The 18,571-nt window shown below is 37.9% G+C and overlaps 1 protein-coding gene across 8 annotated transcripts in view; it reads right to left on the reverse strand.

The window, feature by feature from the left end:
- Positions 1–18,571, reverse strand: part of SCAI (suppressor of cancer cell invasion) — a 2,763,600-nt gene that overhangs the window by 900,350 nt on the left and 1,844,679 nt on the right. For all 8 annotated transcript variants that reach the window (XM_044058030.1, XM_044058027.1, XM_044058025.1 and 5 more), the window contains one exon: positions 11,082–11,183. In XM_044058030.1, the coding sequence (XP_043913965.1) occupies positions 11,082–11,183 (102 nt within the window). The remainder of the gene's footprint in view (positions 1–11,081; positions 11,184–18,571) is intronic.

The raw sequence follows: 18,571 nt of genomic DNA on the forward strand, positions 1-18,571 counted from the left end.
AACCTACTAAGCACGCAATCAGTCATGACAGACTTGGGCACGCAGGTTGACAGCAACCTGACTTTTGACCCCCATGTTACGGAAGACTTTCTACATGGCCCACCTCATAAATAAGGGTATTTCATCCAGGAACAAGGAGGCCATAACATCCCTGTACTCCTCCCTTATCAGACTCATTAGCGGGTACAATGCCCCCTTCAGCATGTACCTTGCCAAGCACATGCAGCAGCTGGAGAGACCACAGAGGTTCCTGACCAGGAAAATCTAGAGTCTCAAACACCTATCCTATACAGATAGGCTAAAAGCCCTGTCCCTCTACTCAGTCTCATACAGACTGCTCAGAGGTGACCTGTGTATAGCATACAAGGCCATCTCAGACCCAGCCTTGATAGAGTTGCTGCATATGCGCAAGTTAAATTCCATTCGTGCAACCAGCATGCAAGGCCTTAACCTGGTCTGTGACATTAATAGAATTTGTTGGCGGGACAGATTTGTGTCCCAAAGACTCCCCCCATCTGTGGAACAGACTCCCTCTCCATGTCAGGCAGAGTATACTTCTCTAGCCCTCTTTAAGAGGAACCTGGACGACTAGATGGGAAACAGAAAATACACCCCTGCGGTCCCACTTGTATTCCTGCTGGACAGGGGAAACAGGTGCGGACTTTGAGGGAACATGGGCCAAATTCTTGGCTAGGCCTATAAGGGCCTCTGGGCCAACAGCCTAGTATCATCCTATGAAAGTATCAGGATACTTTTCAAACTAAGTCAGTAATATCTTTTTAAAATGCTTCTGCTATCCTACATTCATTGTGCAAATGAAAATATGTTACTGTGAAACTAAAATCCAGGAGGGTCTACATTTTGCATCATGTGTAACTGCTAATTTCAGTTTTGCTTTGCTGTCAGATGAAAAGTTAAGTAGTCTCCTAGTACAAAAGTTTTAAGTCATGCATACTAAGATTGTGTCACATCATTTTTTTGTTTAAAACTGTTGCTTCCTGGAACATCTGTGTATTTGTTTGCACATATGCATCTCACTGTAAGAGGGTACTGTTAAGAACTAGTCAGTATTATCTAAAATGATTTTGCTGTCCTACATTCATTGTGGGACCAAAATTTTATTATTGTGGTTTAGGTACTGAAAAGCAAGAGGGAACTGCTCACCTCTCAGTGTTGTTTTGATGTTGGATGTACATTTCTGCAGCTTGGCTGAATGATCGTTCAGAAATGTTAAAACCATGTATATGTCTGTTAAACAATTTGTGGTTACTTGAAGGGACAGTGCTTGGTAGTACTTAAAATATTGCACTTTATTTTCTGTGGCAATAAAGTTGCTTAGTGCAATACATCTAGGAGGTTGCAGTTATTACAGTAAATCCAACTTACACATTAAATTTTTGCAAGACTGAGCTTTGTTTGTTACCGTACCTCATCTAAGTGCAGTCAACCCATGTGCCCTTCATATCTTCAACAAAGAACATTCAAATTTATTAATAAAAGTTTGTTGGGCCTTGAAGTGTTTATCGAAACCACCATCCTTTGAAAACCAGGTCAGAGGACTATATGTGTTTCTTTTTATACACATATCCGGTTGATAAGGATTTAAGATATTATAGAGCTTGTGAATATGTACAGAAATTCTCTCTATAATAGAATACTAAGTCTTTGAAAACTGAAATTCAAAATATCACAACTAAAACATTTAAATCTCACCATTATGCAAACACACAATTGCAAAATTGAACCACTGCACAAAACATTTCCCTAGTGCGAGCTCCACCTACTAATCATTAGACATGCCATCTTCAGGGTCATACAAATTCAGCGAACAGAGCAAAGTAATTAAAAAAAAAATAACTCCCTTTATCAACTTACTCTTCATCACCCAGCCTCAAACATAATATTAAAGTAGCATGTGCTACAAAGCAAAAGCTGATGCACTGAAGCATGAGCGATGTAAGACTTTGCATGAACATACCAGTCATATGTACAAGACACTTCAAGTGCGGACAGAAAGTACAGTTGTGTAAATTTCACTTACCCATAGCAGTAGCTGTTCAACTTCTTCACTGCTGTTGTAGTCTTTAGGCTATATGGGTTATGTTTTCCCTAGGACACAACTGACCAGCGTCCAAAACCTCTCAAATCCTCCCATACTTTCAATCTGACTGCTGATTGGACAGCCTTGTGAAGGGAAATCAGAAGTCAGAGTGAAGATTTCCTCAGGATCTTCTTGCCCAAAAGTAAAGGAGAAGCGTACTTATCCTGGACCTCTAAAATATATAAACTATAATAAATCACAATATATACCAAAAACTAACTAAATACAGAAGTAGGGGGGATGGTGGGTGTGTGCAACTACTGCAGCAGTGAGGAATTTGAATATCTACTGTTATTGGGAAGTGCAACATACACAGCTAAACTATGTTCATCACTCTCACTGCTGCAATCATATTTAGGCTCTATGGCGTGATTACCAAAGCCTATGAAACCTGGAAGGAGGCAAGAAATGCATCTAGAGGGCCCTGGAGAATGGTCCTAACAAAGCCTGTTCTGGACCTAGAAAAATAATCCAGTTTTCAATACTTTGTAAAAAGTACGTACAGAGGACCAGATAGCTACCTCTAGAATACTTCTAGAGTCTACCCCTTTTCTAATATGTCATTAAAAATTCCATGGCTCTAGTGGAGTGTAATATGGCTTAGTACTGCCTGGAGCTGGTTTACCACGGTATGAATATCAAAAGGCAATAGCTGAGGGCAACCATTTTGAAACAGTTTGTTTTGACAAAGGCTGTCCTTTCTTTGTCTCAACAAAAGAAAAAAAACAGCTGATGTGCTTTTCTAATTGATTTGGTTCTGTCAAGATTGAACCCGAGTTGCCTATGCGTGACCAGAGTACGTGAAATCCTTTCCCCTTGGTTCTTGGGATCTGGATAGAAAACAGAGACTGATGGCTTGATTCAAAGTAAACTTTGAGCCACTTTGGGCATGAATGAGTGATTTTTTTTTTTTCTTAATGAGATCCTTCCTGTCTGTCTTTTCGGCTTTTCCCGGTTAGGGGTTGCCACAATGGAACTAATGATTGGCAGTAGATTTTTTTTTTTATGGTGCCGAACCTTCAACGAAGGCACGCCCATTCATGCATGTCTTTCGAACACCACTCGACCGCGGGGAGGACATGCAGACTCCACACAGAAGGCACTCCAGCCGAGAATCGAACAGGAGAACCTCTAGCTGTGAGGTAACAATGCTACCGCTGCACCACCGTGGCTTTTTAATGAGATCCTGTCCCAATAAAAAAAAAAACAAACAGGGCTCACCCATCATGAGAGCTTTCAACTCAGATACTCTTCTGGCAGATGCCAGAGCAATGATGAATATAGTTTTCCAAGTCAAGAACCTTAAATCAGCTTGATGGGTAGGTTCAGAAAGTTTCATACACAATTTCTCCAACACACAGTTGAGACCTCAAGGAGGATAGACCTGTTTAAGAGGAGGTCTCAGTTGTAAAACTCATTTCAGGAACTGTTTGACAACAAGCAGAGAAGAAAAGAGAGGATTCACGGCTAGATATATTGAAATGGCCACAAGAACCTTTACTGAGGAATAAGAGAGGCCAGAGGAAAGTAACTCGCACAAATATCTGAGCACCAGTGGTACAAAATTCATGACAGTCTCCTAGCTGCTAGGCACCAACTAGAAAATTGCTTCCACTTACCAACATACAGTGGATATAAAAAGTGTACACACCTCTGTTAAAATGCCAGGTTTTTGTGATATTAAAAAAATGAGACTACAATAAATCATTTCAAAACTTTTCCCAGCTTTAATGTGACCTATAACCTGTACAATTCAATTGAAAAACAAACAAATCTGTTAGGGCAAAAATATAAAAAATAAAAATGTACAACGAGCTGGTTGCATAAGTGCACCCTTAAACTAATACTTTGTTGAGGCACCTTTTGATTTAATTACAGCATTCAGTCTTCTTAGGTATGAGTCTATCAGCATGGCACATCTTGACTTAGCAATATTTGCCCACTCTTCCATGCAAAAGCACTCCAAATCTGTCAGACTGCAAGGGCATCTCTTGTGCACAGCCCTCTTCAGGTCACCCCACAGATTTTCTATTGGATTTAGGTCTGGGCTCTGGATGGGCCATTCCAAGACTTTAATTTTCTTCTGGTGACGCCATTCTTTTCTTGATTTGGATGTATGCTTGGGGGTCATTGTCGTGTTGAAAGGTGAAATTCCTCTTCATCTTCAGCTTTCTAGCAGATGCCTGAAGGTTTTGGGCCAAAAGTGACTGGTATTTAGAACTGTTCATAATTCCCTCCACCTTGACTAAAGCCCCAGTTCCAGCTGAAGAAAAGCAACCCCAAAGCATGATACTGCCACCATCATGCTTAATCGTGGGGATGGTGTTCTACTGGTGATGCGAAGTGTTGTTTTTGTGCCAAATGTACCTTTTGGAATTGTGGCCATAAAGTTTAACCTTGGTCTCATCAGACCATAACACATTTTCCCACATTCTTTTGCGAGACTTGATGTATTGCTTTGCAAATTTTAGCTGGGCCTGGATGTTTTTCTGTGTAAGGAAAGGCTTCCGTCTTGCAACACTACCCCACAGGCCAGACATATGGAGAATACGGGAGATTATTGTCACATGTAGTACACAACCAGTATTTGCCAGAAATTCCTGCAGTTCCTTCAGTGTTGCTGTAGGTCTCTTGGCAGCCTCCCTGACCAGTTTTCATCTTGACTTTTCATAAATTTTGGAGGGACATCCAGTTCTTTGCAACATCACTGTTATCCCATATTTTCTCCACTTTTTGATGACTGTCTTCATTGTGTTCCATGGTATATTCAATGCTGTGGAAATTTTTTTGTACCCTTCTCCGGACTGATATCTTTCAACAATGAGATGCTTTCATGCTTTGTAAGCTCTCTATGAACCATGGCTTTTGCTGTAGCAGGCAAGTGACTAAATGTCAGGAAAAATCCTGCTGGGACACCTGAACTTTATTTGGGGTTAATCAGTCTCTTTAACTGATGGCAGGTGTGCATCCAAGAAGACTAAATGTTGTAATTAAAGCAAAAGGTGCTTCAACAAAGTATTAGTTTAAGGGTGTGCACACTTATGCAACCAGCTTATTGTACATTTTTTACTTTTTATATTTTTTCCCCTAACAGATTTATTTTTCAACTGAATTGTACAGTTTATAGGTCACATTAAAGGTGGGAAAAGTTTTGAAATTATTTATTTTGGTCTCATTTTTTTATATCACAAAAACCTGGCATTTTAACAGGGGTGTGTACACTTTTTATATCCACTGTAGGATTTCCTAGTAGCACACTTTCTTCCCTTTTTCAGTACTTGCTGCAAGTCCAAATGAAACAAGTGCCTAAATGATCCTAAAACTGAATCATCCAGGTAGTCAGCTGAAGTTGACTGATACTGGGGTGTATCAGACATCCCCTGTCCTGTTTAAGTAGATTTGGTCTGTGAAGCTTGCAGTAATTGTCTTCGGCCAATTCTAAGAAAAGGGAGACCCAATGTTGCCTGGGCCAAAAGGGGGGGGGGGGGTCACCACAAGTATGTTTGGGCTATCCTTTTGAATTTTCAGAATTACCCTGGAAATCTGTGGAAAAGGAGGAAATGCATAAAGGAACATTCCTTCCGAAGGAATGAAAATGCTCTTATTTTTCAGACTTGTTAACACGGAGCCCTGGAACAAAACTTGCTTAGTTTTCTGTTTTAAAAAAGGTGAACAGATCTATTTTATTTGTTCCCCATAACTGGATCATATCCTAGAAGAACCATTTATTCAATTTCCATTTGTGAGGGTCTGTCCTGGTCCTGCTCAGCTTGTCTGCCACTACATTTTGTTCTGATGGAATTTAAGGTACTTGGAGAGTTGAGGAATGCTGACAAGCTAACTCCCAAGTCACCAATGATGGCCTGCATAGGCAGTATAGCCTTGTAGCTCCATGCTTGTTTATATAACACATGACAGTAATCACTTGGAGAAGTCCCTGGGACAAAAGTTGATGGTGAGACTTCAGGGCATACATCACAGCCAAAACTTCTTTTAAGCTGATATTCCTTTATCTGTCCAAAGGATTCAGTGGTCCTTGCAATTTTACCCCTCTGAAAACTGCTCCCTAAGCAAAATGTAAAGGGTCTGTAGTAACAGATTGGACTGGGATTCTAAGGAGAGAAGGTGAGACCTGGATTTGGTTGAATTTGTTATCTCCAACAAAGAATGTAATACTCCATAGAATGCAAATGCTGGGAACATGTGTTTTTTTTTCCCCCCCAAATCACTGTATATTTCTCATGTGTAATATGATAAGAGGTATCATCAGAATCACAGAAGCCATGAATTCTAGGATCCTGAGAAATTATTTTGTGGAAGTCTCAGACTTATTGGAGAAGTTCAATAAAACGTTCCAGATAAAGATCCATCTTGTCTTATGTTAAAAAGACCTTTTGTTGAGAAGAATCCATATGGCATCCCAAAAGGGTCTAAGGAAACATAACCCATGTTAATGACTTCTGACATCTGGATAAAGACTACTAAGATAAACAAGTCAACTAAATAAGGAACTATATGAATGCCATTCAGTCTGCAATACGCTATGCTTGGGGCTAGACATTTTGTAAAAAAAAACCTCCGGAGCTGTAGATAAATAAAAAGGTAATGCAGAGAATGGATAATGTGGATCAAACAGAGAACTACAGAAATTTCCTGAAGCCTATGGCTATAGGAATATGATAGTAAGCATGTTTTAGGCCTAGAGTTAAGTAATTCATGTCAGGAATAAGGGGAGCAGGTTCTGTAAGGTCAACATTTTGAACTTTAGAACTTTGATATAGAGATTTAGAAAAGATCTAGTACTGGTCTCCAAGAAGCATCTTTCTTTGTTAACAGAAACACTTTGGAATAAAGGCATTTGCCCGTTTGACTTAAAGGCACTGGTTCTATGACTCCCTAAATATGTAAAGACTGAAGAACCAGAAGAAACAATAGTTTGCTTTGGATGTTTGGAAAATAGTCCTCTGAAAGAGGGTTTCTGTATCCATTGTTATCTGTAACTCTCCTTCGCCACTTTTTAACACACAGAAGTCAGAAACAATCTTATGCCAAAAAGGAATACTGAGGACCAATTTTTGAACCATATTTGTAAAGCTACTGGCAGGGGCAGAGTGAAGAGGTAAGGAATGCTGGCATAGACATTCTGTACAGTTGTTCTGTACCCATTTCTGAAAAGACTCCTATTTTTCATTTGTTTCCTTCAGGCTATCTCTTTTTTGCATTTTGTTTGCCAGAAAAAGGATTGTCTTGTTTGGATTTCTGTGTAACAGGAAGGCCGATAAGATTTGTACTGGGGTACATGAAATATCTTCAAACTCCTTGAATTAATTTCCCTCTTTTTATTATATTATTTGTCAACCTGGATAACAAAAGGGCCAAAAAAATATCTCTTTATCTGAAGCCAAGATTTCAGATTTTACCTCATTAGCAAATTTTTGGTTATGTACTGAAACATAGCTACTGAACACTGCAGCAGTGGCAGTGACCCTAAATGCAACAACTGTACAATCATACACTGTTCAAAACAAGTTTAGATACATGAAAAAGAGTAGACACAGTTTGGTTCATAAAAGAACTTTCTTCTGTAGGAAGAGTGGAAGCCACTTCTTCAGAATGTCCAAATGACATGGCATAACTTTCCACATATATGCCTGGTAATTCAGAATTCTGAAGTGGAAGAAGAAGAAGACATTCTCTTACCTATACAATCCACTATCTTCCCCTCCTTATCACCAGGTGAAGAGTTGCTACTGAATACCAGTCTGTTGCCATTAGGAAACAGTTGCAATGGTAGCGGGGTCTGGTATAAGGTAATAGAAAAGACACCTATTAGCCTGAGGTATCTTGCATATATTTGCTTTTTAGGGAGTGGTGGTTGAGTATCAGATAAATACAGGCAGCATTCAACACATCCTCCAAAGTTGGTAGTTTAGAAAGGCTGGAGGATGAATGAGGTATATCCATTTATAACTCATATCTCCTCAGTTCAGAGGTGACATTTATTTATTCATTCTCAAAAACATATCTCATTCATCCTGGCAACGGTAAAATTAAAAGACTATTCCTCCACATGAGAATAAGAATTTAAGTCTTCTTCAAAATCTGAGAGTTGGGCTTGGGAATATGCACGAGAACAAGCCCCATCTCTGTCAACAGCACAATCATCAGATCCTGTTTCCTCACGAATAATTTGACAAGGAATGCCCACCTGGCGATTTACTGTTAACAATGCCCATCAGAAGAACAATGTTAACTTTTTGTTTTTTCTTAATAAGAGTTCCAGCATAATAGGACTGACTTGAAGGAGGGACATCTGTCTTTTCTAATGGTCTCTTGCCTTGGTTACCCCAAGAAGAATTGCCCACACTGCCAGACCCAGAGAAGATGATTCTTTCAGGCCAATATCGGACACTGGGACAGGCGAAGACGATGTGGCTAACCCTCAGTTCTTGCTGGCCAAAAGGACTACAACACAGGAAGCCAGAGAGGTTAGTGGGTAGTCTTAAGAACGATCAATGGCCACTTCAGGTCTACCCACTATCGGATGAGGTGCAGACTGCCTGCAACCACAGCAATGACTCCTTTGTAAGTGATTTTTTTTCTTTCCAGGTACTGCAGGGAAACAGTCAGCCAAACTGGAGTGACCATACATGCTATAACCATGGAAGAAGCACAAAGTATTGCTGGAGGAAGTCGTTTGGAAAGTAAGTTGTCACTGAGTATACACAAGCAAGACACTTACACTCACAATACTCACTCTAGTCCCTTTGGTTATAAAACTACAAGTAGAACAGAAATTCACTGTCAGTAGTGATGAAACACTCACACATACACTGACAGAATCAAAACGGCAGGTAAGTTGTAACAAAGTGGGCAATGACACACAATTTCCTGCTTGTTCCTCCATAAACGTTTCTGTTCCACAAAATTCAAAGTTTACACAAGCAGTAAACAATTTTTCACAAAATTAGCCTCAAATACTATAATAAACGCTCAAAGCTAAAAACAGCAGTCAATGACAGGAAACTTCCAAAACTGTAAAAAAAATACGGTGTTTCTTAAAGGGGAAATATCAGTTTTAGTATTTATTATTTATTTTAGTTTTTATTTTAATTAAAAGGGCAAAAATTTCAGAGTGGTGCGGTTCCCCACTGGGGACTTATCTGCCAGAAACAAAGCACTTAGTCGACTGCTGCTCCTTTAAAGCCTGAGAGATGCTTCTTCTTGAGAAGGCAAGAACGTTCCACTTTCCTTCCTAGGGATTAGCCACTCAATAGTTAGCATGAAGGAGTAGTGGGAGAGCCAAAGACAGATTTGGACAGGCAATGCAATATTTTTTTATTAATCACAAATTATCCTGAAAATAATTCTCAAGAAATTACTAAGGTAACTTAAAAACACAACGTATGATTAACAACATGATAAAACTCCAACTCTACAGTCATATGTTATTTCTTATCAAGTGCGGTCTCAGAATTACGGCAAAACTGTGATTACTTTCTTCTTGAATTAAACCTTTGCTTTTATGGTAGATGATAGCTCTTACCACAAGATAATGTTGTAGGTATAAGCACAAACATTAAGTATGTCAAACATTTAAGCTATCACCATCACTTTCTTATATCTCCTTTATTATCAATCATTAATTATGCTAAAAAAACTTGTAAAATCCAGTCTACATTATGGATAACAAGTCCCCTGCTCAGAAGCATTCATCTCTTTTCTGTAGCACTATATTCATGCCCATATATGGCATGGGGAGATACCACATGTCATTAATCTCAGTTCATAGCAATGTGGAAGGACTTTTTCTTATGCCTAATCTTTGCATGGCATTTATGCAATGCCCCAAAATATGTTTGTCTATTCAACACTATCCTTGCTCAGGCAACCCAAGTTGTGTTTTGCTAAAGAATCTACTATGTATCCAGTAGGCTGTTAATCAGCCATGTACAGGCATCAGCACTATTCCACCCCCCCCCCCAAGGAAGAAGAGCCGACCACTAATGAATCAATTCGACCCTTCCAGGTCGGCTTTTTAAACTGAGGCTAAGGTAGTGAGTCCTGGGCACTGATGGTAAAGCCAGGAGCAAAACGGTATCTTAGTGGGCTGGAATATATCACCAGCTTGTTAACTCACAGTACCTAAAAAATGATAAAAAGGTTAGTAATGTCTTAAATGTGTAAGTTAGCATGGAAGTTAATCAGCGTTTTCAAAGAATAACAACACTTTGTCCTGCATTAAATACACTAGTCATTGCATACATAAATTGTGCTATCTTGTTGCTTTCTGGTAGGCTCATCGGTGTGTAGCTTTCTGTACAAAAATGCTTAAAATTAAACAAATATTAAAATCATACATAAGAAGTTACCCATAAATTAACTATCATTTTTGTTGTGCATTTAAAATACTAAGTTATCACTTGAAGAGTATAAAAAATGACAATGGAACAGGAGAGCTCTTATTTGTTCCAAAAGGCCAAAAATCTTATGTAACTGAGCTTCTCAGATGAAAAATACACAGATCAATTAATCTTTCTGCATAACAAAGTAAAATAATGCATTTATAAGCTTAAATTATGACTACTATAGCACAGCTTGTTGTTGTTGTGTCTTTCGGCTTTTCCCGGTTACAGTGGAACTCCAGTCCACTAATGATTGGTAGTTGATTTTTACATGCCGAGTTACCAGCCCTGATGCACAACTTTCAACTAAGGTATGCCCATTCACGCACATCTCCACGCAGAAGACGCTTTAGCTGAGAATCGAACCGGACAGCGTCTTACTGTGAAGCGACAACGCTACCGCAGCACCACCACCGCAATTAACTATATTGTCACACTCCTAAAAACAAAGCATTGCAACACAGCATGGTAGATGATGTCAAAAAAATATAAATATTGTGAGAAAGCATTAAATACTATAGGTTAAATCAGCACTGCCATTAACTGACATAAAAAAATTAATGCAAAATACACACCTGTATTCCAGGTTTATTCATCTGTGATGCCAAGTTCATTGGTTCCCTTTCCAGGGCCTGCAGCATCCTAAACATGTCAATAGTTAGCTCACTGAACTTCACCTAAAAAATAAATGACTTAGGTAGGCATAACTGTATAACAGTTCAAAAACCATTGCTGAAATCAAGTAAACACATTATTAAATTTATAAATGCATGCCAATTTCACACCTCAGTAAATTAAAGGTCATGTACTCACCATAACTAGGCATCTGTGTTTACTGAAGGTTGCAAAACCAAAATGATGAAACTAGTAAAAACACAAACCAAGAAAGGAAACAGAGAAACTAGTCCACCAACATCAAAATAAATACATTTACTGAGTGCTTTAAATGTGTATGTGTACATGTATATATATATATATATATATATATATATATATATATATATATATATATATATATATAAATGAGTGCATATATATGTATGTATATATATATATATATATATAAATGTGTGCATATATATGTATAAGTGTGTGTGTGTGTGTATATATATATCTATATATATATATATATATATGTATAAATGTATGCATATATATATATATATATATATATATATATATATATATATGTATATATATAGAAGGTTACTGTTAGCTGCCTGTCAGAAGCCAGAATCCACCACATAACACAAGCACTCAGGTCACTCCAGAACAAGTACAAATATGACTCTGTCATTATTAATGTTGGTGGGAATGACCTGAGACGTACCTCCCTGGACTACATGAAAAGAGACATGGAAGAGCTCTCTGATCATGTAGCCAAGGCTGGTATGATCCTGACCCTGAGTAGCATCCTGCCCTCAGCAAGAATGATACCTCAGTATAAAGAAAAAATGATCAATTTCAACAATTGGCTAAGCTTCTGGTGTCATTCAAAGGGGATCCAGTGTCTGTCAGCCTGGGACGACATGCTCGACAAGCCACATTGCTTCGCAAGAGACAGCTTGCACCTGTCACCCATAGGCTTTCGAATATGGGCCAAGGCTCTTGCTGCCCCCATAGTGCCTTTTTAGGCAAGGCTCAAAAGTCAAACCCACCTCCGTAAACAGCACAATTAACAAAAAACTGAGGGTTATGCTACTCAACACCAGGAGTTTAAATCTCAAAATGCACATGCTCAAAGCACTCTTCAGTATGGAGAACGTCGACAACTGTGCAGCAACTGAAACCTGGTTCAAGGCTCCAGAGAGCACCCCAGCACTACCGGGCTACAACTCATACCACACGTTTCGGCTATAGAACACGGACTGAAACACAAAAGGAGGGGGTGTATCCATATTCATCAAGAATACCTACTCCTCCAGGTTAGTGGCGCAGCATGATACCTCTGACATCATCCATGTGCAACTAACATCGGGTAAATCTGCAATGCAAATTGTGGCCTGCTACAGATCACCCTCCATGACCCAAGATCACCACTCTACATTTCTGGAGACAATAGAAAACATGAAGGTCCTACCAAACACCCTGATATTGGGCGATTTCAATTAACCTACAGTTCACTGGGAAAACTACTTGAGTACAAATTCCCAGGCCCAGCGCTTCCTGGACTTCTTCAACTCAAACGCCCTGGATCAGCTGGTAAACTCCCCTAACAGAGGTGAAAACATATTGGACCTGGTCATCATCAACATGGGCGACAGGTGTTCCACACCGGAGGTCAACCCGTCACTGGTTAGATCAGACCATAAACTAATCACTCTGGATGTCAACACCCCACCACCACCCCCAACTAAGGAAACCACAGTAAAAAACTTTTATAAAGCAAACTTCACCTTACTTAACACAGAGGTGGTAAGTGTCACAGCCCCCAAACTAAAGGATAACACAGCCCAAGATGCAGAAACCTTTACAAATGCACTCTATAAGCACCTACAAGGGTGCTTAAATGGTGCCATCCCTAGCAAAACCAAGACTCACTCCTCTAAGAGAAGTAAACCAGTTTGGTGGACCCCTGCAATAAACAGGCTATACAATAGAAGGAGGAAATTAGTTCAGAAAAAAAGTAAATCCCAAAAAGGAAAGACATCCCTGATCAGTATCAGTAAGAAACTGAGGTCCCTCATAAAATCATCCAAGGCTAACTTCGAAAGAAAAATAGCCAAGGATTCAAAAGATAACCACAAAGCCTTCTTTAGCTATGTTAAGACTCTAAGTGGCAACTCGCAGATATGCACTGAACTAGTGCAAAATAGCACAAAATATACTGAACCTACTGATATTGCCAACATCCTGGCAGAGAGATTCAGTGCAAACTTCACCCCCCACTCACCTCCAAAAGGACCCACAACAATACCGGAAAAGTATAGTGTCCCAAAAATTGCAGACACACAGGTGAAAACAGCCCTTTCAGAAGCACAAAACACAGCGTCAATGGGACCAGATGGTGTCCCAGGCTGCCTCTTGCACGAACTACAGAACAAACTAATCCCGCACCTAAACACGCTATTCAACCTCACCCTCTCCACAGGCTACATGCCCATAGAATGGTGCACAGCAACAGTTATTCCTGTCCACAAAGGAGGGGCCATAACTGACCCTAGTAACTATCGCCCCATAAGCCTGACTAGCCTGGTCTGCAAGGCTATGGACTGCATCATCATGGAACTCATTAACAAAGACATTGGGAACCTCCAAACACTTGACCCGACGCAGTTCGGCTTTAAGGGAAGATCATGCCTACAAAACCTGGTTGACTTCTTCGAGACAGTCACCAAGGCCATAGACGAGGGAAAGGTGGTTCACGCAGCCTACCTTGACCTTGCCAAGGCTTTCGACACCATTCCCCACTCGAGTAGTACAGAAAAACTCATCAGCCTGAACACAAACCCCTACATCACAAGATGGACTGCCAACTGGCTTACAGACAGAACTCACACGGTAAGAATAGCGGGCTTCAGGTCCGACTCTAAGTCACAAGTGGTGTCCCGCAAGGATCGGTCCTGGAACCCCTACTGTTCGGCATATACTTCGCAGAAGTATAGGCAAACGTAGGAGGACTATGGGTAACCAAGTTTGCTGATGACTGCAAACTTGGAGCCATAACTGACTTTCCGGATGACACGGACATCCTCCAAAAGGGCCTTACTGAGACGGACACCTGGTGTCAAAGTCATGGCCTCAAGCTAAATGCCAAAAAATGCAAAGTCATCCCATTTGGAAAAAAACAGAACACCCACGAATTACAACATAGGTGGCAGCCCCCTTAATACAGAAGAGGTAATAAGAGATCTGGGGACCCAGGTTGATTGTCAAAGGAGACAATCATATTGCCAAAGTAGTTAAGAAATCCTTCTATGTGGCCCATCTAATTACTAAAGGGTTCGCATCTAGAAATAAAGAGGTTATAGTGCCCCTCTACTCGTCACTCATTAGACCCATCATAGAGTACAATGCCCCATTTAGGATGTACCTCACAAAACACTTCCAACAGCATGGAAACACCACAAAAGTACCTCACCAAGAGGATTACTGGCTTCAAACATATGTCCTATGCAGCCCGACTGAAAAAAAATCCGGCTGTATTCAGTGGCATATCGCTTACTCAGAGGTGATCTCTGCCTGACTTACAAAGCCATGTCCAACTCAGAATTGATGGACATGCTCCACTTAAAGAAATCTAAGTCACTGCGAGCCATGCGCTGTAGTGAGCTAAACCTCGCCACAACAATAAATGCAACATGATGGAGGGAGAGATTCCTGTCACAGAGACTCCCCATGCTTTGAAACAAAATTCCAAATTACATCAAGCAGAGCCCCTCACTAACACTCTTCAAGAGAAACCTTGACGAGTGGATGGGTAACAGAAAATACACCCCTGGGATCACTTCATTGGCTCTGCTTGACAGAGGATCAGTAAATTAATCAATGGGGTGGCGAAAGACGACACACTCTGGCTAGGCTTATAAATGCCCTCAGGCAGATAGCCTATTACCTACCTATGAACCTATATGTATAAATGTGTGCATATATATACATATGTGTGTGTATAAATGTACACACACACACACACACACATATATATATATATATATATATATATATATATGTGTGTGTGTGTGTGTGTGTGTGTGTATATATATATATATATATATATATATATATATATATACACATATACACACATATATATCTATGCATATGTATAAATGTGTGCATATATATAATATATATATATGTGTATAAATGTGTGTGAATATATATATATATATATATATATATATATATATATATATATATATATATATCTAAATATAGAAACACAACGAAAAACTAGTAATAAAAATAAAAGTAATCCATAGACTGATGTCACTGTTTATCAAAATTTATTGTTGACACACTTAGCGCTTTCACCCAGCCAGTCCGTGGGTTTCATCAGAGTAAAAAACATTTAAAAACCTTGTTCAGTTTTATATAGTTCAAATCTCTCTGCAACCAATCAGTTGTCTACTTTAATTAAATTCTTTTCCTATTACTTTAGTTACGTTAATTCATTTAATTAAATTAGATTAAATTAAATTAAATTAACAACACGCCTCACTTATAATACGAACCAAAAAAGTTTTTCAGAAACAAATACACATATAAAAATATCACTTCTATTTAGAAACTCCCTGTGTATGAATTTCATATATATCAAACCTAATTCATGAGTATAACCTGATATATGATAAATAAGTAAATAATAAATCATACAATGTTCCAAAAATATATCTATTAAAATACTTAAAATATATCTATTTAAAATACTTAAAAAACTTCTCATTCTAATAAATGTATTCAACCATGCATCTAAGTTGTACAATTCTTCATATATATAAATACATAAAATGTAAATATTAAATAAGTTACAGTAAGAATATTTTATATGTATTAAATAATAGTGTTATCTAATGTAATTACTATACATATATTCTTTGTTCTACTTGTTTGTTGTAAAATGTATATGTTAAATACAATATGATTTATTCTTTAAAATACTAGAAATGGAAATATATTCATTTATACCAGGCATATTACTGGCATTAAGCCTGAGTTGCCATAAACATTCCTTTGTTTCCAATAAATTGTTCACATCTCCTTCCTTGTTACTATTCTCTGGTATCCTATCTATTATAAAAAATATAAACCTTTTAAAATCCAGGCATGTTGTACTATGTAAGTGTAAGTAACTTGTTACCTTTTTATTTTTAATGTCTCTATTATGCTCCATTATACGCTCTTTTAATTTCCTTATTGTTTTACCTACGTAGTAGGCAGGACATGATAAACACGTTGCTAAATATACTACCATCTTAGTGTTACAATTAGCATAACCTGGACATCTTATAGATCTGCTAAAGTTTTTCACCATTACATATGGACCATCATTTATAAATTTGCAGGTTCTACATAAACCACATTTTTTCATTTTTGAATTCTTGTATTGTCGTTCACTCTCAAATATTCTTTTAAATTTTTCCCCCTACTGAATACAATACTGGGACTTAATGTTCATGATCTCCAATTTATTATTAAATACCTTTTCCCATGTTTCTTTGACCGTATTAATAATTATACTTGTGTTAATATTAAATGGTAATATTAATACTCCTGTTTTACTTGTTTTATTAGTTCTTTCACTTGTATTTATTGAACTTCCATACCTCAAAATAGGTTTAAAATTATCTTTCCTTTTAACCTCAACTTCATTTTTTATTTCGGTTAATAACAATTTTGGGTAACCTCTGTCTAACAACATATCAATCAGTTTGTCTATCTCATTTTTGTAAACCATCTCGTTACTTATGATCCTAGACAGTCTCACCATTTGTCCCTTTACTAAGTTCCTTTTTTGAAAATACAGGTGACAACTATTAAAATGTAAAAACGAGTTGGAATATGTTTTCTTCCTGTATATATTTGACTCTATATCATTTTCTTTTCTCTGCAGCTGAATATCCAAATATTCACAACTGTCTTTGTGAATGTTAAACATAAATCTCAAGAAAGAAGTTGTATTCTCCAGAAATGCCACAAATTCCAAAACCTCCTCTTCCTTTCCCTTCCAAAAAATTATTATGTCATCTAAAAACCTAAGGTATAATGTAATTTTAGACCAAAAGCTACTTTTAAATATTTTCTGTGTCTCCCAATTTGCTAATACTAAGTTAGCGTAAATAGGTGCACATTTTGCTCCCATGGCCACACCTGAACGTTGCCTAAAGAATTCACCTTCTAATTGGAAATAGTTGTTGGTTAATACCATTTCCATCATTTCTGTTAACAATCTTCGCTTGACCATATGCAAATCACTGTAGGTCTCTAAACTTGCCTCAAATATTTTCAGGCCAATATCATGTGGTATCACTAAAAATAAATTGACTATATCAGTTGTGACCATAATTGTGTCCTTATTGATATTCAACAAATGTTCTTTCACGACTTCCAAGCAATGCCAGGAATCCCTTAGAATATGAGGTAGTTTCTTTACAACTTCTTTACAATTCACATCTATATAGTGTGCCATAGCTTCAAATTTAGAACATTTTGCTGAAACTATTGGTCTAAAGGGGGGGGGGGGGTTGTTCGTGTTTTTGTGGATTTTCGGTATACCAAAAATCGAAGGCGTGATTGGATGTTCCACTAGTAAATAGTTATATTCTTCCTTACTTATCACACCTTCAATAAAGTTTTCATACAGTTGCCAATCAATCTTGGTGTATGCTTTTACCATTTCATACCTTGAAACTCTTTTGTATATGTCATTGTCTCCTAACATATCGGACATTTTATTCTGATAATCCACTTTTGTCATCACCACTACACCACCTCCTTTATTAGGTTTCATAATTCTATATTTATCGGATGTTGTCAACTCCTTTAAGCAAAACCTTTCAGCTGTTGTTAAATTATCCTTATATTCACACCGTCCCTTTAACGCCCTCCTGATCTGCATATCACACAGCATCTCAAATAAGTAAATCACTGAATTTTGAGGTGGAATAAAGGTACTTGTTCTCTTTAAAGTAATGTTTTTTGTATCTATCTCAATATTTTTGTTGTTGACACTTTTTGAAAAGAACATTTTTAGATTTAATAATCTTGTATAGAGTCTTAAGTTAACCATAACTTTCCCAATATCAAGTTTAAAATTGGGAACATAACTAAATCCTTTCTTGAAAAGTGACACATAATTATGACAAAGATTTATATCCGTATAATTATATACTGTAAATCCACCTTCTTTTATTATTGCACAGCTAAACTCTTGATTAATGTCTCTGTTGTCCATCTCATCCAAAAATTCAATGTTTTCAACACATTTAGAAAAAAATGAATAATTATACATACTGTTGTCATATAATTCCTTCTCTCTCTCTACATACTCATTCTGTGTTACATCAATGTCAGACAAGGAGTTTGTTTCCTTCTCAAAGGTTTTATCAACTTTGTCTACTGATGT

This window comes from Protopterus annectens, chromosome 16.part0 (assembly GCF_019279795.1).
Source record: "Protopterus annectens isolate FY-2018-M chromosome 16.part0, PAN1.0, whole genome shotgun sequence".
Classification (NCBI taxonomy): Eukaryota; Metazoa; Chordata; order Ceratodontiformes; family Protopteridae; genus Protopterus; species Protopterus annectens.